Source organism: Oenanthe melanoleuca, chromosome 2 (genome assembly GCF_029582105.1).
Source record: "Oenanthe melanoleuca isolate GR-GAL-2019-014 chromosome 2, OMel1.0, whole genome shotgun sequence".
Lineage (NCBI taxonomy): Eukaryota > Metazoa > Chordata > Aves > Passeriformes > Muscicapidae > Oenanthe > Oenanthe melanoleuca.
This window is the reverse complement of record NC_079335.1, coordinates 112,914,376-112,942,090: the sequence shown is the minus strand read 5'-3', so window position 1 is coordinate 112,942,090 and position 27,715 is coordinate 112,914,376. Positions and strand designations below refer to the sequence as shown.

The following is a 27,715-nucleotide window of genomic DNA, read 5'->3' as shown; positions in this document are numbered from 1 at the left end:
AGACAAAACATCCTACTCAGTACTGCCATTGTATGAAAATGCAGATTTCTTTCATTTATGCTTTTGATCAAATTCTGCACAGACTGGATCAGCAGGGTCATGGCCAGACCTTGCTCTGCCATTTCCCAGCCCTTCCACTGAGCTTTCTCTGGAGGACAGCATGGCAGAAAGCTTCGACCTGAGCGTGGGAGCAACCGTTCCTCAGCAGGTCTACTCTAGGTGCTAAATTCCCACAGAGTTTTTTCCCAACTGGATTGGAAGTGCTGGGACAGATACTTTAAATCTACCCCCTGCTTTTGCAGGCATTCTGTGCAATGAGATTTCCCCCAATTCATATTTGGATTCATCCAAATGGATGCTGACTGAAGTGGAGAGAGAATAATCTTCAGGAGGTGATTCAGTCTGTCAGGTCCCAGCTTACAAAAGGAAGACCCTCCAAACAATTTTTCTAAAAATAAAACTCTGTCTGCCAGGATTATTTTCTTTTGGCAGTTCTCCCTGTATACCCAATAAAGATTCCCAATCTCCCAAGCAAGCTGTTTAACAGGCAAAACTGGGCACACAAATAGATTTTTATCCTTCTTTTTTCCTTGCTTTTGATTTTTGTGAAGAATTGTGTTTATGTAATTCATTCAGGTTGTGTTTTCCAGCTGCATTTTTTTTTCCTGCATTGTTGCTTTGGGGTTGCTTTGTTGTTTTTTTCAAATATCTGAGGCAGTAGCTAATTCTGCTATCTCTGGCACACATAGAGTCATTTGTCAAAATGAAAGGAAAGATTAAATGAACAATTTAGAAAATACTTACTGAAGCATGTTTTGAAAATTAATTCTGGTTTGTAAGTTATGTTTAGTTCTTTGAATCTTTTCTACTGTAAAAAGAAACATGTGAAAAGCTCTGAATATGTAATTACTATTAGAATGATTTAGTCTTAGAATGTCAAAAAGCTTTCCAAGCATTAATTAATGGAAAGAATCAAGTGATGTTGCATTGTTGCTGCAGTGCTATTAGGTGAAGATTTTTTCTTTTTAGTGACTTAATGGATTTTATAAATAATCTAATTAGACCTGTAATATGCAATTCAAAACCACTTGATTTCAATGCAGAAATGCAATTCTTATCATAAAAAATTGTACATAAAAATAAATACCCCAGAGACACAATACTTAATGTGCTGCATAAATTCCAACAGTTTAATGTTCTTTTTATTCTTGGAATTGTGTGAAGAATGTAATGTCTTTTAAGTAGATTTGTGAGGGTTTCAAGAACTGTTTTTTTAGTAGAATGTACACTTTTCATAGTGGTGTCAGTATTATTTAAAAATAACTCTTTTTACGCTTTGTTTTGCAGGTTGGCTTCATGAGCTAGGAAAACGAATTGAATCTCCTTATTATCAGAATAACACTCTAGGAGGCCCATCAATCAGAAGTGCCTATATAGCTGCCCTGTATTTCACTCTCAGCAGCCTCACCAGTGTTGGCTTTGGAAATGTTTCTGCCAATACCGATGCTGAAAAGATCTTCTCCATTTGCACAATGCTGATTGGGGGTAGGTACAATCCAGTGCCATGTAAAACATTTTCAAGGAGTAGGAAAAAGTCAAATTAAAGCTGAAATTTTTCTAAGTTTCTTAAAAGAAACCCCAAACACAGAGGAAAGCTTAATAAATTCAGTTTAAAATGGCAAAAGAAGGAAATAACTTTGTTTGGCTTACACTAGATAAACTCTCTTAGGCAGACATATTTCTAACCTTTTGTTCTCTTATGGTGATGAAAGACAGTGTTCTCTCTTTTAACTTCTGCTGGCTTAACTGTTCTGGAAATACTAGTAGATATTTCTCCAGGGCTAGTCAGTAAAGCCCTGGGAGTCAGTATTGCAGGATAAATTCTCCTGGAATTGTCAAATTGGGAATTTGACACTTGAAAGTCAGGGAGCATGATGAATTACCTGTAAACTATCTATTTGCAATACTATCTGTAAAAAAATTGTTCAATGAATTATTTTCATTTTCCTCAGTCCTGAAAATGAGAAGAAATAATAACAAATCATCCAGTTATATAATTTTGTTTTTGACAATGTCACAAAACCACAAGCAGTTCATTAATTTCTTTTGGTTGTTGCATAAAATTATAGTTTTAAAATACACTGTGGTCTTTGTTCTTTGGGGCTTTTACTACCTAAAATCTGTTAGAATGAAGGAAGGAGTTTTCATTTCTGTCAAGAAATCAAGAGATCTCCTGTGTAAGGCAGTGATGAACATCTAATTCACTTTAATACGGCTGAGCTTTCATAAATATAATAAAATAGAATATTGAAGTATCCTATACATTTATTTAGCCCAGTTATGACAATTTAATTTTTATTTCTTGCAATATGGTTGTATAAATTGAATAAATTGTGAAGAATCAGTCCATTGAGTGGAGTAAGAGGGAACTGACGACCAAAAGGTGAAGTTGGTTATAGGCAAGCAGGTAAGAGAATGCATTTGTATCTGCAAGGGTCCAGTTAACAAAATATGGCCAAGCAAAAAAAGGCAGAGCAGGCTGATCTGCAGGTATTTTCTTGAGTAATTATATTTTAGACACTACTGAGGAAAATCAAGAAAACTGGAAGGAGTTAGAATGATACTGTGAAGATTGGTGAGCATGCCTTAGAAAACTCTGTTAGGAATAAAGTGCTAATCTGTATCTTAGGGACATTAAACCTCTTCATTTCTTAAAACCTTTTTTAGTTTTGGCTGATATTTAATTTCAAAATTCCCTAATGGAAAGTGACGTTCTGAGAAAAAATTGGTGTAAGCCATTAGTTAATGAAATTTCAGGTGTAATGGATAGGGTGAGTTAGTTTATCAGTAGTTTTTCTGTATCTCTTTAATGTATGACACTACAAACAGGAAAAAATGAAGTAAATTTGCTCTAAATCTTGAAAAAGTTGAAAAAAGAACGTAAACTTAACAAATAGAATATATTTTTAATATTTACTAGCTGATCCACATTAATTTTTATCTTGCATAAATTTGAAATTTAAATTTTCAACAGGTATATATATTCTGAAGATAAAAGATCTTGTTCAATACAGTATGTCTTCCTAAAGTTGGAAAGGAAATTTACGTATTAAAATGTAACCAAAATTCCTCGGATGTCCATCATATATAAAACAATAATCAGATCTGCCCTCCAGCAGGTGATCATACCCTGTTCTGTCTTGTACTTTCCATCTTCTCTCAGTAAGGAATATGTATTTTTGTATTTAAGAGATTGGAGGCCGACTATAGCAGCTCCAGTCCTATCTGGGATCAGAGGTTCCTCTGTTCCCTAAGCAAGTAAAATATGATTTAAAATATCTATAAAAATAAAGGCGGCTTTATGAAATACAGTTCCTGGAAGTTTTGAACTTGTCCTACTTGAGTTTAAACAGAGGTGTAAGAGGTTTCTTACAGAAAGTAGGGTAAGTGTATGATTATTTGATAAAGAATTCTAAAGCCTGTCACAGCCAAGAATAGCTTGTCATTATGAGAAGCAGTTGCCTTCCAATGTATATAGGTAACGACAGATTCTGTCATAATGATAAAATTCTAGATGATATTTGTGCCTATAACAACATCACTGAGCTCTCTACACTGCCCAGCTCCTAACCTTGGAGTCTGAGACTTACATCTCATGTGAGTCTTAAATTCACATTCATACAACACCTCATGCTTTATCCCTCCCCCTGTTTAAACTGATTATTGCATCCTTAAAGAGGTTACACTATTTCTTTAACCCATTTATCTGTGTCTGGCTAAATTCTTTCAGACACAGCTGTCATATTTCTAATACAATATCCTGTATCCAGTATTATACCAGTCCCTTGTATTTTGCTGCTCTAGCTTCTGACATTAATGACTTAGCTATTCACTGCACCATTGTGGACAACACCTAGTTGAAGTAGCTGATTATTTTTAGAAATAAATTTCCAGTTAGGCTTACTATTCTTACTACATCCATAATTCTTTTTTTTTTTCTGCTATTTCTACACTGCAGTTCTTTATCTGTTTTTCTGCACTACCTACATAATAAGGGCATAGATAGCTCCTTTCCATTTTTCTCAGCCTGTAAAAGTTTTCTGACTCTCCAAATACAGAATTTTCTAACTCTTTCTACCATTTTAAAGTGCATCCTTTCCTCCTCCTATTCCTCCATGTCTCTTCTCACTCACATTGGACTTCTGTAAAGTGACATGCACAGTCAACAACTTATTTCTCTTGTTTATAAACCAATTCCTTTGTCACTCTGAGAAGTCTGTCTGCTTTCATACAAGCACTATGGAGAGATGTCTCTTTAGAGAAATAATCAAGATTTTTAGTCTTTTTTTTAATAAACACTTTGTAGATGTGTATATTCTGTACATCAGATCAATATCACATGACAATTTAGCCATGATTTTTCCAACTCAAATAAGCAAACCCATTTCTGTACAGACAAACCCAGATGGCCAATATCTGTAAATATTTCTTCAATTTTGCTTCTGATCTTTTTATTCCTAAGCCAATAATTACTTGCAGACAAACTCCAGGATGTCAGAACGATTTTAACCACATTTGACCCCGTCAAGAAACATAAGAAATCAGATTGTCTCTTTGCATGTTTCTTTTAACTTGAATTTCTGCTTAACAATGGGTTTTTTCTCTGACTTTTTTTTAAAATATCTCCCCCAGAATACGGTACATTTTTAAATATTATTTACAACCTCATTCCACTACACATGATCTCCATTAGTGATTGTTTTTATTTATATAAGTTCTCTGATATTTATTACATTCTGTGTAATTTCCAGCTGACCACTGGAGTCTAGTTTTCATACTGATTATTAGTGTCTCATTTTCTGAGCATACCTGCTTACATGTGTTCCTTCCCATACTTTTTACAAAGACCTATAGTGACTGTAGTGTAGTGTAGTGATTGGAACTAGATGATCTTTGAAGGTTCCTTCCAACCCAAACCATTCTATGATTCTATGTTCTGTTTTCCTTTTCTCTTAGACTATGGACTTAATTCTTTTGTTGGTACCCTGACTATATAGAATAAGTTGTTGTTCTACCCTGTCTCATGATGGTGACTTGCAGTGTCTCAAACACCAGGAATGAATAATCATATTAATACCACAGTATTAATATACCATTACTCAAGGAGTCTTATATTCAGAGGCTTTCTTATATCTCTCAATCAGGAAATTTTTGCTCTGTGAAGATACCATTTATTTCCTGTGTTAAGTTTTATTCATCAACAAATCACTCCACATTGCATGCAATTTTTATACTTCCTAGCTCTGATGCACGCCATGGTGTTTGGCAATGTGACTGCCATAATTCAGAGGATGTACTCCAGATGGTCCCTTTATCACACCAGAACAAAGGATTTGAAGGACTTCATACGGGTCCATCACCTGCCACAGCAGCTAAAGCAAAGGATGCTTGAATATTTCCAAACCACGTGGTCTGTCAATAATGGAATTGATTCCAACGAGGTAACCAAACGAGGAGGGATTTGAGTTTTATTGTTTTGACTATGAACTATGACTATGAGTCAAGGAGGGGGATAATTTTTCTTTTGTGATGCTGTGTTTTGTGTGAAGTTATATTCCAAAGAAAATCATGCCTAAAAATAAACCTGGGTTATCCCAGGAAGAGGATACACAATTGAAAAAGCAGGCTTAAAACATCAGACAAAGTAGTAACATTCAGTCCTTTGTGATTCTCAATGCTGAAAGGCATTCATCAGAAACCTTTTAGATGATGCCAGCAGAAATGCTCTAATGAGTAGCTCTGTCTTTCACTAAACAAAATATCTACATGGGGATTTTAGGTCCTTTTTAAAGGAGGGACTATTGCTTCCTCCTTCATCTTATTTATTGCAATACTGTAAACAAGTGATTTAGCCTGAACTTTTATGTTATTTATATCACCACATTTTTAAATATTGAATATAACTTGAGAGTGAAATCAAAAGACAGATTTCTGGTGATGTCTGTTCTTGCTTGTTTTAAATTACTTATCCAGGTTATGTGTTACTGTACTGCAGAAGAAATAATGGCTTCTCTCTGCTGGAGTGTTATTTGAATGGAGCACTCCCTTCAGATTTCTTGTTATCTGTGTTATAAAACTCAGTGGTCTCTAAAGATAATGTGGAAATAAGCAGAAAGATTTGGGGTTTGGAACATTCTTTTCCTGATAAATTCTTTTTGTGTGCCGCACAGCACAAAGAATGGGATTTTCAACAGCACCTTAGCAACAGAAGTTTAGTAAGATTTACAAAGGTACAAAAATGACTTAGATGTCAAAGCTTTTCTAGATGTGTTTAATGATCACCTTCAGCTTTTGTACCTTCTGTACCTTTAGTCACACTGAAAGTGAGTGACTGCTGTACTACAACCACAGCTCCTGGAGACACCCTCAGTCTTTCATTATTTCCCTCTTATGGGTAAAACTCCTTGTCTGAGCCCACCCTGGTCAAGCATTGGCTGATTGCATTGTTCAGATGTCACACAAACTAAAAACAAAACTATATTTGTGGACTTGCAGCTTGAAAGGCAAAAATGAGGCCTCATGGTCATCTAGTTTCCATGGGTTCTTCCATTGAACATGCACCTTGTCTCCATTCCTTTCCCACCCCTCCTTCAGTGTCCAGTTACATAATTAAAAAATGAAAATAACAAGAACAAAAACACATTCAAGGCATGTTTTTTCTAGTTATTCCTCTTCCAGTGGTTTTATTATCGAAGTAATATTGCATATTGATGAATTTTATAAGTTCTCTATTTTCATTGTATATGTCACTGTATACAACAGTGTACCTGAGAAGCCTGTTGGATAAACTTAAATTGTGCATTAGAGGGAATTCATACATACAGTGTTGTTGACCTTTTTTTCCTGTTTTGGTTTTTTTTTGGTGAGGCTTTTTGGTTTTGTTTTTCTCAGTAGTAAAAGGCACATATTTATTCATGTTTTTCCTGGAATTTATCAGTGTTAAAATTTCTTAAAAGGGCATATCTCACCAACGGAATAAGAAAAATCAAAGGGAAGTATTTGCAACAGTATGACATGTGCAGCACCACTAAAGCAGGCCACTTCTGCAAAAATGGAAACAAATAATTTTGCAATTTTTCTTTTTCATCATTTTTTCCCTTCTTTTGGACAGCTTTTAAAAGACTTTCCAGACGAGCTGCGCTCAGACATCACCATGCACTTGAACAAGGAGATTTTGCAGCTCTCCCTTTTCGAGTGTGCCAGTCGTGGTTGCCTCAGGTCTCTGTCTCTGCACATCAAAACCTCCTTCTGTGCTCCTGGGGAGTACCTGCTCCGGCAGGGGGATGCCCTGCAAGCGATCTACTTCGTGTGCTCAGGTTCCATGGAAGTGCTGAAGGACAGCACTGTGCTGGCAATCCTTGGTACGTGCACAATCATAGACTCAAAGAGGAAGAATTGTCCCCCAGAGTAGAACCTTCACTACTAATGGGTGGCTAATTGTCTGATGAGAAAGAATTTATTGAATTTTAATCTGCAATACCTATTCTATGTACACACCAATTTTTTTATTTCTTAGTTTAAACTTCCTTATATTTTGACCTAAGGAGCTTTCAATTGCCAGATTGTTGGCTGTGCAATAATTCACTTCTGGTTTCCCTATAGCTGTTCTCTCTTCTTTTCATGTAAAGAGGTACTTGCAAGCTTTTGACACAAATTGCTGCTTTCTGCTATATTTGGTGATGGTATTGACAGCTCAAAGAACATTGGTCATTAGTTCCTAAATCTTTCATGAAAATTAGTGGCCAGGTTAATGCTCCCAAATGAAAGCAATAACAGCCTACTTTCATTCTTTGGCACTTGGCTACAAACAGCCCTTACAGAAAAGCCATGTGGTGAAAACCAAACATTGTTGGCTCTGCTCCCCCAGGCTACTTCGTGCTAACTGATGCTCTCTGCAGACATCTGAGTATATTGGAACTGAGAAAGGCCAGAAATTCTGTTCTAATAAATTTTTAGTTGTTGTTTGCAAGATGAATGTTTTTACTCACTGAGGTTTAAGCATCTCTACCTATAAATTTCTGTGATTTGCCTCAACTTAAGGCCTACTAAGGAAATTCTCATCTTCAGCTAAAGGATGATTAGACCTGTATTGGTTAATGTTTATGAAGTTTTTCGGCAAAATAAAATATAAAACTTTACTCTAAAAGTAGAGAACTATTTTATTATGGTTTTAATAGCTCTTTAGACTTAAATGTATTCTTCTTTCTATTAATAACTATTAATATTCTTATAAAACAGAGTTTAAAAGAACATTTTCTTTTTTGCTTTTCTTCCTGTCTCATGGGATTACAGTAGACTGCTGATAATGCAAGCTTCTGGTTTTCTGTAATTGAATTTCCTTTATTTTACTAGAATGCATTTGATTGGTCTTTTTTTAGAATATAAATGTGATACAGGTCCTACTTGTTTCAGAACTCTTTAATTCTATTAGATTGACATTCCACATCACTTGTTCATTTCAAGGAAGTTTAAGAATCTCTTGATTCCATTGGATCACATAGATCAAAGATATAAAATATGACTTAAAATATAAGCTAAAGCTCAAGAGGTATTTCCATTGGAACTATGATTCCATTAACAATTCCATCTTCAGGCACTTCTGAAAATGTTAATTAAGGCATCATTGTGTAATGGTGACAACCCAAACAATAAGAAAGAGATTGGTGGATTTCTGAGAGAAGTTAATAAAATCATAATGCAAAAAACATAAACATAAAACAATGAAAGAATGTTTTGTTACAGTGAATGAGTGCTTCATCACTTAAACCTAATTAGCACCAGCAGAAGATGAATGCATCAAACACGTAGGTCCCTATGAGAAATTGTGTCACTGATGTCATCAAAATCCAAGACAGCAGTTTTTTCCCTGACAATGCTGAGTTACTTGCATTTCCTACAATATTTTATAATTCTGTCCTGATTCTAATTCTAGTGGATTAGTTTTTGTTTACTGAACCATTCTCACTAACAAGCACTGCAGCAACAACTCAGTGAAATGTTCTCATTAAATACATCTTTCCTTCCTCTAGAGACTATTACTTTATCTCTAATAATGATGGATAGGATATATTTTATAGGAAAATATGTTTTAATATGAGTTATGTACGGTTTGATCATATATCTTTGGTTTGTTAAAAATATTAGCAATAAGTTATTTTTTAAATATCCATAATGAGAACATTTATAACTTTGACTACATGTCCCTGACTTATCGAAAAACAGATGTGTCCGTGAGAAACATGTATATATAAGCTTATTATCCAATTAAAGAAAAAAGAAAAGAGCTACTAAGAATAGCTGAAATTATTCTGTTATGTAACAAATGTTGACATTCAAGGTAGAATCATTTAATCACTTCATTAATTCTACATGAAGCTTCAGGTTACTACCTAAAGCCTTTGCTGCATGATTTTCATTTGAAAAAGAAACATATACTAGCACTACCAGATCAGTTGTAGTATCTTTAAGCCTGAAATTATTTCAAATAAAAATCTAACATTTTTTCCAAAATTTTTATGCACTATTGATACTAATACTGTTCATATAACTAAAACGTTTCTAATTAAGATGTTTAAGGATAAGTTTTGGTATATTTAAAATATTCTTTCCCTTGTCCACATTAACAGCTATCTATAAATTAACATTGCCAGCCCTGTGCTTAATATAATTGAAGAAATCTAATATCTTGTTGATATTTACAGCGAAATGTCAGTGTATTATTGCTTAGCTTCATGCTGTAATTTATTATGTAGCAATACATATAGTGATGAGCAATGACAGATGTTATTGTTACCTATCAAATTTCTCTTTCCCAGATTGACCTAAGCTCACACCAGTTCTCATTAATACTAACAGAGATCTTTAAGAGACCCCAAAATAGCATTAATGTATGTATATTCCTGGCATAAGAGAAAACCCCTCTCTAGCCTGAGTTTATGATGAATACTTTTGAGAAAGTTGTTCAAGAACCACGTAAATAAAAATAAAAATATTTTGAGGTACTAAAAGTTATATTTTAGAGTGCAAAACTATCCCATTTTAGAAGATTCAGAGATGGTTGACTGATTAGTTTAACTTACCCTGCAAGCTGACCATTTCCTATGCAATATACAGTTGGAATCACATGCTGAGTGGATTTTCCAATGTGACAGTCTTATCTTATTATTTATTAATCACAGAATAATGTAAGATTGAAGAGACCTTTAGACCTTCAGAAGCTACCCAGCTTAGACCTACTTAAAACAGAGAAAATTTATCTCAGATTCCTCAGGGCAAGTTTTGAACCTCTCCAAGGAAGCTCACAATTCCACAGCCTCTCTGGACAGGCTGTTCCACCGCTTCTTGATTTTCATTTCCTGATTTATAATGAGAATTTAATTTGTTGCACTTTGTACCCAGTACATCTTGTATCCCTGTGCACTCTGAAGGGAAGTTTCACTCTGTTTTCTCTACAATTTTCTTCTGGGCTGTTGAAGATAGTAATAATATTCTTCCTTTGCCTTCTCTTTGTAAGATGGAACAGTACCCTGTTTTTTCAGCCTTTTCTCATAAATTATATTCTTTAGTCCCTGATTCTTGGTAGACTCTTTCAGACTCTTTCTATTATGTCAATATTCTGTCTCATACTGGGAAGCCCAAAACTGGACACAGTGGTCCAGATGAGGTATGCTAATACTTGCTAATGCATGTAACTTTTGGGGAAAACCTCTGATTCAATTACTCCACTTTGTAATTTATATCTCAGATCAGATGTTTATAGAAGCTTTTAATAACAAAATGTTTGTGCTCCTCAATACATAGTCAATTGAGGTTTGTAATACAACTGGTGTTCTAAGACAATCTTGCCCATAAAGGAAAAAAAAACAGCATAATTATTCTTTCCTAGGCCATTTTTAATTCTCTACAGAAATGTTAAAATGCTACCTCAACACCTGCATGTTTTGAGAGACACACAAAAACACCTCACAGCTTTTTAGAAAAAAAATTGCACCTGGTATTAGTTACTAGCATAAATCTTCATTTTATACATATTTACTTTATTGCTCTCTTAAATCAGCCAGTCACCTGTCTGAAAATTAGCATTGTACCTCCAGTTAATTGTGTATAAGTTTGCTTCTGAAAAAAAAGGAAAAAAATTAGTCTATGACCTTTTAGCCTGTTATTAATTAAACAAGGCATTAGTAACAATGGGATTTCAGGTTTAGGCATAGCAATTGTATTAAACAGCTCTATGATTCAAAAAAGAAGTAAAGAATTTATGATCTGAAGATAATTTTTTTTGTATTCTCTTTTAGGTAAAGGAGATTTAATTGGAGCAAACCTATCCATTAGAGATCAAGTTATTAAAACAAATGCAGATGTTAAAGCTCTAACATACTGTGACCTCCAATGTATTATACTCAAAGGTCTCTTTGAAGTGCTCGACCTCTACCCAGAATATGCTCACAAGTTTGTTGAAGACATCCAGCATGATCTCACTTACAATCTAAGAGAAGGCCATGAAAGTGATGTAAGTATCTCTAAAGGTCTCTGCAGTTTTTGTAATCTTTCAGGTCTTTTTAATTTTGCCACAATAAAGAAATAATATACAGATTATGTTAAAGGAACTGCTGATTCCATTTGTTTGATAATTCAGATATTACCTACATGAATTTTTTATCAGTTGGTCAGGTCATAAACATTTAATAACCTCTTTGCTTCTCATTTTCCATAACAAACGTCATCGATAGAGAAAATTCTTTATTTTTAAAAATATTTTTTATGTCTAAAAATAATTCATAGTCATATAAACAATAGTCCAAATAAAGGTTTTAGCCATACCTTTTCTAGAAGCTCATGTGCCAGCCTAATGAACAGTCATTTCATGCATCATTGGTTATCACTTTTAGTTAAGAATGTCATCACACACACTGAAAATCAAAAACAGTTGTTTCTCATGCACTGCAAATGAAATGTGTTTTTCCACTTAAACGAGTACTTTATTTGGGGGGGAAAAAAAGAAGAACAAACAAAAGCCCCAAACAAAAATGAAACAAGAGATTCTACATGAAGCACTCCTTAAAGGCTTCCATACAGACTCATCAAAGTACTTTCACTGATATTATATAGAAAATACGTATACTCCAGTTTTAATAGAGAAAAGCTTTTATGACATCTCTCTTTTTCTGACTTTATCACGTGAATGCTCAAAGACAGTTACAGCCAAACTCTCAACCTGGTGTTTTACAGTTCAGGTGTTTGTCTTTGTTTTGTGCTTCTCCTAACATGGAGAGAACTAACATTGGAAAAACATGAATTTTCACTAGGATACTCTCAAGACAGGGGACAAATATAAGAGTGCACCAAAGTACTTTTCAGTGCAAAACCCCAATGAGTTTGATATATGGGCTGATTTTTCTGCACAGCTTCCTATTAGGTGTACTTTGGTGCCAGTGTTTCCACAGCAACACTCTATTAAACCATTGCAGCAGAAAGGAGTCCATACATAAGTGTGTACTTCTGGAGAGGAAAATAACCAGGATATCTCATTTGTTTGTCTCTTGAAATGTCTCCAAACTTCTTGATGCTGAAAACAGCAGCTGAGAGTACACAGCTGTTCTGAGAGCCCAGTGATTAATTTGTATAACACATTTCCCTAGGGGAGGAATGTTTGATCTGAAAAGGAGTAAAACTCCATGTAAAGTTAGGGTTTGAAGATGATTGCATTCCCCACTGCAGTTTTGTCGTGGAACAAACAATGTGTTGCTTCGTACTTTTCTGTATGGTGACACATCTGGGGATCACCCTCTCAGCTGCATTCAGTTTTTATAAATTCAGGCACAACTCTTCCCTGTTAAAGTCAGCTGGGAGATGTAGAGACACTGCTGAGAGCAAGCCTACAGCAGTCTTGAAGGTGAGTGTTTCTCAGGCTATCTGAGGAGGATGGAATTTAAAGCAATGTGGGACACATCCAAGTAACTTTTCTGCTTTAAAGTAGAAAATATTTAGAGCATTTTTGAATATGCTGTGTTTTCATGGTATAATCTGTTGCCTTGAAATTAAAGGAAAAAATGTCGTGACATGGAGTAGCATCCAGTGTCACAAGCAGATAAACAGAATCCAAGCCAGATTATCAGTGTCACTTTTGCCTACATCCTCTGCTTAACTATGCTCTCCACTACTATTTCTCTTGCAGTAGAACATCTCATCCCTTTCCAACCATTTTACTTATTAATAAGGATAAACAGCATAAATAAGGCAGCCAAAAATTGTACCACTACAAAATCAGGTGGTACAAGTGAGGACAGATATCTATGTCAGCAGCAAGTATCAACCACTTGCTTTCCTTCAGCAGGAAAATACTTGTAAACAGAAATAATTGAAGTTATCCAATGATTACTGCCAGAGAAAATTAAGAAGAAAGTTATCAGATGTACAGTTTTTAGATATGTTAATATGACTTCTTGCTTATTTTGTTATTTTTTTAAACACAGCACTGGAGAAATGGTGTTATGGAAGAGTTTGTTAGCTAGGCCACTGTATCTGGATTCCCTCTCCCTAATATAGGGAGATTTCACTTTCAAGAGTTTTTGTGACTTCTGCAGCTTTGTGGAATGCTTGGATTTGGAGAACTTTTCCATAGTTAAACAGTAGATCTATTCATTTGAATAAGTCTGTTTCTCACTCTCTTTTCTTGGATGCTTTAAATCTGTAAATCTGTAGCTAAATGTGAATTTAGTTCTTAAAATGAATCAACAGCAGTATTTAGGGTCAGGTGAACTGAAGGGTGAAATAATATTAATTTCCCCACTATATCTTGTGAACTGTGTTTCAGGCTTGACCTAGAATATTCTTCCATTTTCAGTCAAAGTCCACAAAATCGACTGTAGGTTGAAGATTTATTAAAACTTTAAGCCAGCATTAAAAAGCTGAGAATTAATAAGAATTTAGTTCTGGTAAATAAATAAGAATTTATCTGCTTTCCACCTTCGTTGTATGATTAAAATTGAATCAGAGATTTGAACTGAATTAGAAGCATGTGGACAAAAAAGGGGTCATATGTTATCTGTAGTGTCTTCTCCTGAAGTGGCAAAATTAGATATTTGGCACTAGATTACATATTTTCCCTACCTACACACACACAAAAAGGAAACATTTTAAAATTATTTTCTTGGTTCATTTGCAAGTCTAAGAGGATATATAATGATGTTCTTCATCTGCACTAAACTCCAAGTAAGGTGTAACTGTGGAAAAGGCTCAAGGACTTCCACAGTTGTGTCTCTTTTCAGTAAAACCAGGAGATGTAACCAGGTTTCCCAGTAACAAGTAGGAATTGTAGCTGTCTGGTAATAGACTGATTAAAGGCATTGTTTAGCAATCTTGGAAGACAAGCCCAGATTTTAAGTACAGGAGCAGGCAACTATTTAAGGCTCTAATGAGTAAAAGGAAAAACAGACGCAGAATCAGAGAGACACACTTTGAATGATTTCTCATGGTAACTCTTAAGCCAGGAATTGCTGTGATTTATTACCAAAATCATTAATGTGTGTTCAACCACACTGGCAGTGCTACCTGGCCATCTTTTTATACATTTTCATCACAGCAAGAAATGAACTAGGAGAAGATACATTTTGTGTATTTTGCTTATTCTGCCCCTTGCTTTCTTCGCTCCCTCTTGGTCAATAACCAATAACTGTATTTGTATATGTATTCAACTATTTGAGGACTGTTAGAAAATACTAATTTTTCTGGTAACTATTCAGCCATTTCAACCAATTTTTCTAGGTCTGTGACTATGCTGTCATAATAAGGAAATAGTTTGCTGAGTGACACAGATTTTGACATGTACCTCATCCTATCTGTATAGTTTTTCACTGTGAATTACAAATTGCATATATATTAGGCAGTGAGAGTGTCCCATATCCGATTTGATAAAACTAAGCCCTCAGAAGAAGGTTCTTAAAACATATGTGGATACATCTATGCACATACATTAATATGAAAAACTGGGAATTATTTTGTTATCCTCCAGTGCTAGAAAATGTGTTATTTGGTGCATTTAGAGAGTAGTAGCAGCTGTTCACAACTCTGAATTATCCTATTAACTCAGGATAAGTAAATGTTTGGACAATACCTTTGTAGGCTTTGTGAGAATTTATTGTTTCTGATTATTTCTTATGTCCACGCAGAAGAATTTACAGTGTAGACAGAATTACTCAGATTAAAAAAAAAAAAAAAAGAAAAAAAACAAACAAAAACAAACCCCAACAAATAAACAAACCCCAACAAATTAAAAAAAAAAAAAAAAAAAAAAATCAAACCAAAGGCTTGTTAGAGCCACATTGATACATTAAAACCTATACTATCAAGCTATAATTAAGTCCCAAAGGAAGACAAGGCACATGCAGGCACAATCTTTGTCTCACTAAAGTTCTATTGATGTGAGTCATTTTCAAAAAGAAGAGGTTATAATCCTGAGCAGTCAAAAATCTTTGTTTGCAGATAGGACTTGCAACTAAAAAAAATCTACTTTTCCTTTTGTAGACTTAAAAGTAGTGTTCTGGCTCCTACAAAAGCTTTCCTTACCCTCTCTCCAAAGTGGAATGAAGCCTCTGTCTGATCCTAGACCAGCTATTAGGGTCAGTGGCTTCTGAACTCTGCAACTTTAAGCAGAAAGAAAATCTGACCTGATCACTGGGGAACAAAAAAGTTTTAATAATAGAAAACAACAAACCATAAGCAGAACAGCTTGTACAGAACTGGGAAAGAGATGGTACAGGGTGGCTAATTCCATGCACAAGGACAATGGCAAAAAGCAAGTGTTAGGGAATGGCAGAGATATCTATGAACTTGGAGGAGGGTAGGAATTTGGGTGGAGTTTAGGGAGGGGATCCAATAGGGAAGGGCAATTAGAAATTATTGCAGCAAAAAGGAACCAATGGCAATAAGGGAAACAGAATTTTCTGGCAATGATCAACATATGGAACTGGAGGGTTCTGGGAGTGATTTTTTACTCGCCCCTATTGAAAGTGTTTTCCCATGGCCTTAAGCCATGATCATCCACATTATTGTTGGAGTTACCTCAAACATTTCCCTTGTTTTATTTTCCTAAGATGGGAATATAAACTGTTTTTTCAAAAGTCTTTATCATAAGTTTTAATAGACAGGAAGAAATAACGGTAATTAGTATTAATAAAATTAACAGTCCAGTTTTGATGATAAATAAGGTATAAGTAGATAGATTCCAGCCTTTGAAGAGATGAGTGAGCCAATTACTTGCCTGCTCAATTTGCAACTCCCTCCTTTAGAAGTCTTATGCTGCAGGAAATAGATTCACTGTGATCTGATAAATTCATGCAGCAAAAGCCTTCAAAATCTCCACAGCCGTGACCACGTGCAATTAATAAAAAGTCAATTGCAGAAGAGTTTTGGAGTGTGGCACTGTGAACTGCATTAACATCAGCCAATAGTTCGTGGAGGGCAACTGATGGTTTGTTTACTGAGCCAGAATCCAACAATATCTCATTGTTTGAGGGCCTTAACAGCAGCTACCCATGGCAGTAAAGAAAACATAATGATTTTGGTTGTTCTTGTACAATATGTAGTTTTGTCATTACAATCTTTTTCAAATTGGTGAATTGATGTTTTTGTTCGTGTTAACATGTGAGCCATGGAAACATTGGGTTTCCAATACATTGGGTTTCCAAGATGCCCCAAGCTGCTTGGGCCTCCCTTGATTTTTGATGGAATATCTGTCTCTGCAGATGAAAAAGATACCAGGTGGTAGTTGGATTGGGTTTACTTTGGATCAGACTGAAGTGTGAACGGTGTAATTGCGCCATAAAGATTTGCTTCTATATAATTGATTATTTGCTGAAATATCTTGAAAAGATGACAAATGCCCAAAATTTATACAATAATCCATTTTGACCTACCTCAGTAATTCCAGTTCCTGGTGATCTGTTGGTGCATGTGGCAATTTTTTGATCCAGTGACCGCAATCATCTACGGGGTTAGGTTTTATAATTTTAGTAATTTGACCCCAGATTTGCAGAGTACAGATGGCATCCACTGGTATTGGCCACACATTTGTAGGTAACCCCACTAGACAGGTAGAAAAGGGCTGGCTACTGGAAGGAACATGGTTTCTTGTTTGGTAATATTAGCTGATGTGACCCAAACATTTTGTTTTGGCTGTGGGTATTACTTGGGAGGAGGAAATTGGAGCAGATGAGCAGGGCAACCCAGATGTTCGTTCTTCTGGCTGGTCTTCCGTTAATGGCGGGTCTCTCTCTGGAAAAGAAGCTGTTCTGTAAAATGAAAACACAAGGAAAGACTGATTCTGTCACTAGATTGCAGTGTAAATGAAACAATGATAAGGTTTCATGAAAATGTGGTAGATTCCTTCTCCAGTTGGGAACATAGAGTCTTACTGCACCTTAGCCAGGCTCCTTGATAATAAAATAAATAAATAGACAAATACGTTTTAAGAGGCAACGTAGCAGCCAAGAAGCAATAAAACCAAAGGATCTCTCCCCATCTTCCCTCTGAAAGGCATTGTCTGACAAAATAGGGATTAATTCCTGTTCTTTGGAATGGCTGATATTTAGAATTTATTAAATTTTAATGACTGAGTTAAGAGGAATTTTTAATGTAATAAAGTTCAAGTTGTAATTAGCAATATCTAAGAAATTACAAGGGTGACTCTTCATTTTCTTTTTGAAAATCTGACAACTTGACCAAATCAATTGTTCATAAAGGTGAAAGTAGCTCTAAGGTCTGGATCATGCAATGGAGGGAGAGCTAGGGAAGAAAAATGTCTACAAATTCTAATCTAAAATATACTGAGCTTTCTGATTTGTTCCAGCTAAGTCTTAAGTAAGTATTTTTAAAGCATATAAGTAATTCCTCTTCATGTCATTTTAACTGCTGATTTGAAGACTTTTCTTTCTTTGTTCTAACTGTTGGCATTGCCCTTGAAAATCAATAGCAAAAAATATTTTGAATGCAAGCACAAAATTGAGATTAAATCCTGCCTTGCCACTGTTTGGTTTTCAGCTAGAAGATTACATATTTTACATGTATTCATTCTTGTCTCTTTTTCTAGATCTAGATTTCGACTACAGGTCATCTGAATTTATGAATGTTGCTTTTCAATATAGCAATAACACAATCTATTACGTATTTCATTATCTATTCTTAATCAGTAATGAAAATAATGAGAAGTTTCTGATTTTTAACCCATTGATTGTCTGCATAGTAAACAGCATTTCACTTTAAAGAAGCAAATAACTTACCCTATTTGCTATTCTATAAATAGTAAGGAAAAAAATAAGCATGGGGATTTTTTCTAAGTTGCTTTTAATCATGACAAATTTTCTAAGATAAGAAAACCTGATAGAAACTTCGTATAATTACTTATTGATGAGTTTAACTTCCAAAGCAAAATTAAAAAGAAATTTTATATCATGGGTATTACCTATGTGTTTATAATAACAGTCATGCATTGAAAAAATTAATTTTCAAATTATCTCTTACTCTACTGCCGTACTTAGTCACTTATTCTCTACTCCAGCCTAGATCACAGCTCCTTCTGCACAATCACAGATTGCAAAATATTTTTAATAATAAGTAATTTTCATAGAACATTTCCCAAAAAATTCCAAATAACTTTTTAATAAAAAAGATGATTTTGTCACACCACCCAGCAGCTGTGTAAAATGAAGTGGGCTACCTTAAAAAAGTCAATCAATCCTAGTTTATGGGTAGAGCTTTGAGTAGACAACTTTGAGGAAAACTTGTAATTTTTAAATAGCTTGGAGCATATTAAGCTTCCACCTTTGTCAGCAGCTTGTCTGGCAGAGGATCATGTATTATTCTTGCAGGTGTATCTCACTGGTGTTTATTGTCAGTAAGTATAAAGCTTGCAGAATAAGAGGCCAATCAATGGCAGTTTTTGTGTTTCCATGCAAGAATTATTACAACAGGTAGAATATAGAATTGAATAAATCACCTAAAGCAATGGAAGTCTAGTACTTTATCTGTATGATTATTAAAAAAAAAAATCAAAATCTACAAAAATAATTTTTAAACTGTGAACTGGCTGTTTATGATCTTTCTCTTTACTTCACGTGCACGTGGTTCCCTTTGCTCTAGTGGTTCTGGTAGAAGCCCTAAGTGGCTGATGGCTGAACAGCCCAAAAGACACCATATATTAATTTTCCCTTTATACCTCTTGATATGGAGTCTATAAACTTCTCAACTTCCCAGTGATTATGGTGTAGGAATGAAGGTACTTCTCATACTGTCATAAACTAAACTAATTTTAAAACAGGTAACATATAATTAACTTTGATTCCTGATAAGTTCAATGGAGTGGGTCTCTTACCTGCCTCTGTGCATGGTCTACTCTCCAATTAGGCACTCTCCCTACTCTCCTGCAGGGCTGCTGTCAAATATAACTCAGGGCTCTCACCTTTTACAAGCTACTCAGATTTTATTTTTCATTTATACTTCTGGAATGATCTGGAATGTTTTTTCCTCCTTACCTCTCTGTCTCTCTCTTCCTCTTCACAAAAAATTACTCTATTGCTGAACAAGGCAGCACTCACACAATGTCATTTACACAGCTCAGCTTTATTCCTAGGGAACAAGTCATGCAGCTGTACATGAGCGTGGGCACTGGCAAAAACAAACAAAATCAGAGCAGTTAATTCACCTGTTTCACACTTCCTTTTTGATATTAAATGTGTGAGATGTATTTTGGGAATGTGCTCTGTCCAATATCTCTCTGCAAGATATTTCACAGGTCTGCTGCCCGTAATCATGACAAGTCAGCATGTTTTGGTGGATCTTTGGCTATTTAAGTTGGATGCTAGTTTCAAACAAGGAAATCCACTGCAATAGCCTCCTCCCTGTGTGGGATTACAGTCAGTCCTTCCTCCAGCCCCCCAGCCTGACAATTAACTTCTTTCTTTACTATGGAAGCAAGGCTGACCTGGAGCTATAGTGCAGGCCAGGTCTGACACCTTTTTTTGTAGTCTGGTAGCTCATAAAGCTTGTTTACTTGTGAGCCTGATGTGTGGTGCCTCTGAGCCATCTCTTCCCCCAGTACCCCTCAAGATAATCACCTCACTGTCGTGTTTCTAATATATTCTTCAATATGGTACACCACTGAGAAATAATGCAACAAGGAAACGTGTAATTCAAAAAAGACTGCTTGGTCTTTTTATTTTCTTTCCCAGTACCTTTACCCAAATAATCTTTATTCACTAATAATCTCCCACTACATTTCTTTAGCCTTCAGTTATTCTAATATTTTTGAAAATAATAACAGGCACCTACACTGTTTGGTTTTCTCTCTAGTAATTTTTTTCTTCTGATTTGTGGTCATTTTCCAGTTAGAAGATTCATCCCACCACAATTTATTTGAGCAATTATGTAATTTTTTCCTTTTTTTTTTTTTCATTTATTTTTGTATTTTTATAAATCTTTCCCATTTTACACCCAAAACAATTGGACTGTAATTCACTGTAAGACTGAATCACAAAAGATATGGAAAAGGCCAAAGAAGAGGGGAGGAAATTAGCCTATTTGCATTAGTCTGGGACTATGTTAGGTATATGTGACCTATGCCCAGATTCTGACTCTTACTTTTGTGAATGGATTAAGAGACAGGAATTATGGGCTTTACATTATTTATTAAAATCTTTTAAATATTTATTAAAAGCTTTTCACAAGTAGACATTAGCATTTCCTTGACAAATAAAAAAAAAAAAAAAAAATCAATGTAACTAGAATGAACATGTTTAAATAAGTGACAAAATTTTACTTCTAATTTTAACTTTTGAGTCTTTTTGGGCACTCTCCATTCCCATTCATTTCACTTCCTGGGATTACTACATTCTGCATCAGATTATAAAGCTTAACCCAAGGGTAACACATTGAAAAAAATCCAGGCTAGCAAAGCAGCTTATTGATGTTTTTAGACTGTTGTATGAGGAAGATATAAAACACTGTGTCAAACAGAATTTTAGACAGGAAAAGCTCCTGGCTTTCAGAGTATTGCCTTGGAATCTAATCATATTTCTATTTTAATTAGACAGGCATCCTAGAGGATAACTTTTTTCCTAATATGTCTCAATGTCCCTCAGGGAACATGATAATATAACTTTTACAATATTAATATTATCTTTGTCTCGATGCTGGAAAAAAGGAAAATAAAATTAATCCTAATATAGCTGAACTTTAAAATTTTGTCAGTTTGGAGAGTGGATTGATTTTTAATATTTTTTTCATTATTCCTTTTATTTGAATTGGTATAATACTGATCTATTGGGGACATTAAATTTAGAAGCACTTTTACAATGACTTGTCCTTTTGTTATTTTGGATAATATAGGACTAATTAATGAAGGAAATGATAGCACAATTTTATCATTTGAATAAAAAGCTAACAATACAATCACAACTCCTTCACTGTATCTACAGCCTCAAAGTGAGGAGTCCGAAAATCAATCCAGGGCCAATCATGCAAATATTTATGAGCCTGTTCAAGACCTTAGAGCTGCTTGAAGTTAAGCATATAAGTTTTATTACTTTGGAAGGTGTTAGCCTTTATTGTAATTTCTATAATGTAATTCTTTACTTGACTGTAATCAAACTGTTAGAATATTAAAAAGCTTGCCCCCTATATCTTTTTTTCTGCAGTAATCTGCAAGCTTTTCCAAAAATACAACCTCCCAGACAGTACAGTCAGTGCCAGGTCTACTGTGTATTTTAACAATTCCTCCTTTTGTCTTCTTTTCATCTTATTGATAGACTGTTCTTTTCTTTTCTTTTCTTTCTTTTTTTTTTTTTTTTTTTTTTTTTTTTTTTTTTTTTTTTATTCTTACTGCTACAGATTTACTCTGAAAGATGCATTTTCAGAGCAGTTGAGACTCTAATTCCTTCTCCTGCTTTGGGGTGGGATAGAGGCATGTAAGCAAATAGAAGTAAAAATTATTAATTATACTATCCACGTTTCCAATTTATTTATTCTTAATGTGGCACAAGTGACAGGGATAGTTTTCTCTTTCTGTAGCATCTTTTTAAGAAATGTAATACATGCTGTATTGCTCATGAAAAAATTTAAATTTAGTTTTTAAAAAAATGTAATTAATGCAATGAGGTTAACACCAAATATAAAAGCTCATGTGAGATTTACATCCAAGAAAGTATTTATTTGGGGAAAAAAAAAACCAACTATACAAAGCTAACCACAAGCAGCCAGTCACAGAACATTTGTACCAACTTCTCAAGTTAACTACAAAGAAACAAAACTTTCAGGACAACATCTTAACAGGAGATTGGAGAGCTCACAGCAATTCACAATTACTGTCTCTCTAGGACAAAATACCAGTGACAGATCTGCTGTTCAACTTCTGCTGCTAAGTCAATGTACTCTCTTCTATAAGAAGCATCAGAGAATGCTGAAAACATCTGCTTCCACAAAATACTCTTTCTTTATCTGTCCATTAAGCGAGGAAGATAAGAATAGCCTCGAGAAAACACAGGAACAAGCCAATGAACAATAGAGAGTCTTAAAAAGAAAAACAAAACAAGAAAATACCCAATAGGGGCTGGGCATGGCAAATTGCTCAGTATGAAACAATTATACCTAACAAGCTCTTTGTGAGTGATTGAGTCTTTTGTGATTTAGAGGACTTGTGATATTTCATTTAAATTTCCTGATTACAGAAAACTGAGGCCTGAGCACATGTGAGGCATTAAGTTTTGCAGCAGTACAATAATCTCTTGTTATGTACTTGTATCTTTTCCATTACCATACAGTAAATTTGTAAAGAATAGAACATCTGGCATGCATTCTTGGGGTTTTTCCCACACTGCCAGTGCTCCTAAATGGGTTTTTCCCATTTCCAAATGCTGACTAAGAACATTAATACTCTGATTTCAAATCCTTCCCTGAAAATGTATTTTATCCTTTTGACTCCTCAATATAAAGAATTATTCATGTATTTTAGTACCAAAGATTACGAGAAAATAAGTGAAATTATGGTTCTATTTTTATTCCTACTTTTTGTGGAGGCAACGAGAATCAGACCAGCAAACACTGGTAACATTTTATTGAGCCCCAGCACACAAACTTACTGACTGGACATAAAATGTATTAGCCTCCAATTTAGCTGTGTCTCTATATTTTTCTTTTTAGGGTTTTGGAATCATTGGAATTAATTTTGAATTACTGTGCATCTAATTACCTGGGTTGGCCACAGCTCCTGGCAGAGGTTCTTTATAACTTAGTACTGCCTCTTGACACTAAAAAAACTGTCAGATCACTGGCTTTCAACAGCAAACCACTATTGTTTTCAAATGGATAAATATTCCTTTTTTTTTTTTTTGCTTCTAATAAACAATTTTAAGGATTACTGAATTTTTCAAATCTGTGCATTAAGATATTAAAAAATTGGATTATTATAGATTTGTGATTCCATATATGGAAAAATTTTATGACAGAAAGAGATTGCAAGGCTGAAATTAAAAATTCAATTGAACTCTTTGACACTATTTCACATAACTCATGCTAACATCAATCTTTGTTTTTTTCTCAATGCATAGTAAGCTAAATATGTGTGTTTTTTCTTTCAGCAGTCCTTATCCTTTAAGAGCTGTATTTCTTTTAAAAGGCAGCGATGTGAGGTATTTGACACACTCTTTACATAGGGAAAAAATAGAGCATTTTATAGAGGATTGCACCTGTGCATTGCCCTAAATAAAAGGTTTTAGCATTCTAGAAACTGGGGCAACACCTCCTAATTATTTAATCTGATACCACATTTTTACAAAGATAAAGCTATGTGCATAATGAGGACTTTGAATTTACTGCACTTTGACTGGCTTTGTCCAAGTTCTTGTTCATCTCTTCTCTTTGATGCTGGAGGGAGAGACAGAGAGGAAGTGCTGGAACAAGTTTAGAATCAAAAATCCTTGAGAATTCTCTCTGGGCACCGATTAGTTTATTTTTCCAACTTTCAAGAACTAAGCCATAAAGCCCAGACCCCTGTTGTGTGTGCAGGACAGGGTATCCAAAGTTACAAGCAGTGAGTATGGTTGCAGTATATTTATATGAAGTCAATTACAATGCTTTTTACTGTGGACTTTGTGCCATGGAAAAGGTAGTTTATAAGTCTCTAGTTTATTTTAAAATAACAATATTTCCAGACTGAAATTGTCCCCAGTGGGTTAAAGGAGCTAGTTTGGGGAACAGGAGAATTCTGATCAGCAGCATCTCACATCACTTGCTCTGTGTTTGCACCTGCCCTTCTTTTCTGTTACACGGCCTCCTGAGAACACTCCCTCCCTTCCCTGCCAAAAGCAACCTGCCTTCAAAAATTCCCTTACCCTTCTTCTGGGAAGGTCACAAGGCAACAAAGTGCTGCCACTAAGCCCATTTGCTGTGCAGCAATGACCAAGGCAGGGTAACACAGAGCAGAGGGGGATTGATGGGTGGCTGTGGCTCCTGTGCTGAGCAACTGGTCAGGCAGCTTAAAACCCATATAGTAATTTCTCTGTCTATGTTTTCAAGACGTACAGTCATGGTCAACATGTATTCAAGTAGGAAAAAACCAACATCAAAACAAAAAAGTGAGGGAAATCTTCTCCCAGTATACAAATTACAAATGATAAGTCACTTCTAAAACCTTCAGCAGGAAAATGCAGACTTTCTGAGATGCTTTTTGTGAAGCTGCTAATATTTGGGATTTGCCTAGAGCTTTAATTAAAGATGTTATTTAACATTCCTGCTGTACCTGTTCCTAGAAGCTAAGCAAAATGATGCCTGGGCACAATTTTAAACTAATATTTTAAACGTATGTGCAAAGCAGATCAGAAGTATTTCCTAATTCTGACTTTAATATTTTAGCACATTTCTGGTTTCCTCTCATCCTGAATCTTGAAGAAGATACTGATTCTTCAGTTGGCATAGCTTACAATGCAACTCGTGAGATTTCAGTATCTGACATCTCATCCTCTGCTAATATCATCTAGTACTTTATCTAACTCAGCAAGAGCACAGCAGTTATTTTGTTTACATAGCCTCATTATTGCAGTTTCTCTGTTTGGCAGTTATTAGAGTGTTATTGCTACTTTTGATGATACACCTGCTACTGGCTTGGATGTTGTGCAGTAGGATTTCTGCTTATGAAAACGTAAATATTCTGTATTTCTGTATTATATCACTACTAGTACCCTCACTACAAAACAGTTTCTAGGTTAACCTGAAAGGAATAAAAAAAAAAATTAATTAAAAAGAGTACAAAATTATTCTTTTCAAATTGGTGTCTAAAATTTGAATATTTAGGAGTTCTGAAGACTTTTTGTCAAACAAACTGAGAAGTTCAAATGACTTTCAGATATGCCTAACTTTTACCTATGTTTGGAGAAAAAGAAATTGACTGATGGGTTAAACACTTTTTTGTCTTGATATGTGGATTTAGGAAAGCTGAAAATAATTTCTCAAAATTTTACCTGGCAGACTAAAATATTCATATAAATATAATATATAGGGGGACAGAGACTTGCCCATGGTCAAGATATGGGCATTCAAATAAACAGCAGAATTTTCACAACAGATATTACTGAGCAGTTACAGTGAATTTTATTAGAAGTAGTTACATTTGAAAGTTGCATAATTTTTTCTTCTTCCTTTTCTTTTGTTTTACTTTCTATGTAATTTGAGGAAATAAAATATTATGGCCTCGAATAGGTTAGATATCTCTGCCTTGGGACTATCTTGGTCCTACTTGCCTCAGTCCCAGCACTGCTTTTAAAAATTCCTCAAAGGTGCTGGAGACACTCAGTTCATGTTCACACACAGACTAGGCTGGCACAGGAGCTAAAGCCAAGCAGGGCCAAAGCAGAGCCCTAATTCCTGCATTTCAGTGCTGAAACACACATCTACACATCTACATTTATTCACAGGTTTGGAGTCTTTATCTACTTTTTTAATAAAGTAAAATATTAATTTTTTTTCATTAACTCACTTTTTATTTAAGATGAAACAACTGAAACAACTTTTTTTTCTCTCACAGCACCTGTTTGAAAGGATTATCCTCAGTTCAGTGTTATGCCACCATTTAATTTAATACAGATATTTTATCATGAGTGTCTTTTCTTGTATTGGCATAAATGTTTTGGTTTAGATGTTTGTATCCTGTTGGAAGCCATACTGTGCAGATGTACCTATTTCCTACATGTTTGGTTTGTTTTTTTTTCAGGTAATATCAAAATTATCCAACAAGCCTACACTGTCCCAGGTATGTTGATCCCATTTTAGCTATGCCAAGCTTCACTTTGAACATTCACATAATTATAACTAGAACAAAGCTTGAAAACCCCCTCCTTTCCTTCTTGAAAACAGACTTCAGTTTTTTCAGAATGAGAATTTAAATAGCATCCTGCAGATAGTACTGCCACTGCCCATTTTATGAGTAGCAGCTTATGATCTTTTTTTCTCAGGTGCTAAGTTTGAACATCCTTGTATAGCACTACATTTTAAATACATGGCTACCCCAGCCAAAGTTTGGAATATGAGTAATGCTCATTCTCTATAGAGTACAGGCAGTGTCAGTGCCAGGTCCTGTACAATTTGATCATCATGACAGCTTTTGAATGACTACTACAGTTGACAACAAGGCTTTTCTATTTTATAAAGACATGCCTTCTGTCACAACTTTGAGTTCTTACCTCTTGATATATACCTCAAAGGAAAAGGTCCCAGTTCACTAAATCTGTCAACATATACCAAGAGAAAAGCATACATTCAATGAAAGCGTGCTGCAACACACAGCAAAATTAAATCTATGCTGCAAACCATTTAGACAGATGCTAATAGGGGCTTAGAATACTTGGATAAATTCCCCAAATCTGTATTTCCACCCAGCCAATCTGACTATGCAGGGTCATCTGAGGCTTTCTATCTAAAGCTAACAGTGCCTTAATCAAGCTTGATTAAAGCTTGGTTAAAGCCTGTAAAACAAAATAAATAAATTAAAAACAACTCCCTTTGAAACCATGAAGTTGCATTTGGTTTGTTAATTTGACCTGGAGCCTGACTCTGCCTTAGGCCATTCACCTACTACCAATACAGTGAATTGTACCATGGGAATAAATGGAACTATTTCTGAGCTATGATCTGACCCTCTCTATATTGGCATGTGTCAACACTCATGATCAGCATACTTTTTTACCATGAAAAAATAACATTGATCTCCTATATTGTGCTTTATTTGGTACATAAATTACAGAGCCCAGATCTATGTTGCCTCTAAATTTCCATGCCTCCAACATCAGGCATCTAAATGGCATTTTTTTCAAACCAGATGTAGCTCTGCTTTCTGTTGACTCAGTTCTGAAGCCAAAACTGTCACACTGTTGGTGCATTAATGGGACTTTGAGTGATATGAAAAATCTGCCTACCATCCTGACAATTCAGTTACAAAAATTAAGACACAGAGACCGTTTGGCTTGAGCTGAATTGGTGTAAATGCTATTCATACATCATGAAAGGTTCTAGATGAAAAAGCAGTTTTATTTTAATTGCCAGCCTCAGATCTTTTTTGTGGCCCACCAAGATTCTGGTAGCATAACATTCAAGAAATAATGCCTCAGCTAAACAAAAT

At 35.0% G+C, this 27,715-nt stretch overlaps 1 protein-coding gene across 1 annotated transcript in view; it reads left to right on the top strand.

The window, feature by feature from the left end:
- Positions 1 to 27,715, top strand: part of KCNH8 (potassium voltage-gated channel subfamily H member 8) — a 173,326-nt gene that overhangs the window by 127,564 nt on the left and 18,047 nt on the right. Inside the window, exons 8-12 of the mRNA XM_056484401.1 lie at positions 1,348 to 1,545; positions 5,302 to 5,501; positions 7,172 to 7,421; positions 11,355 to 11,569; positions 26,312 to 26,350. Coding sequence (XP_056340376.1) covers positions 1,348 to 1,545; positions 5,302 to 5,501; positions 7,172 to 7,421; positions 11,355 to 11,569; positions 26,312 to 26,350 — 902 coding nt within the window. The remainder of the gene's footprint in view (positions 1 to 1,347; positions 1,546 to 5,301; positions 5,502 to 7,171; positions 7,422 to 11,354; positions 11,570 to 26,311; positions 26,351 to 27,715) is intronic.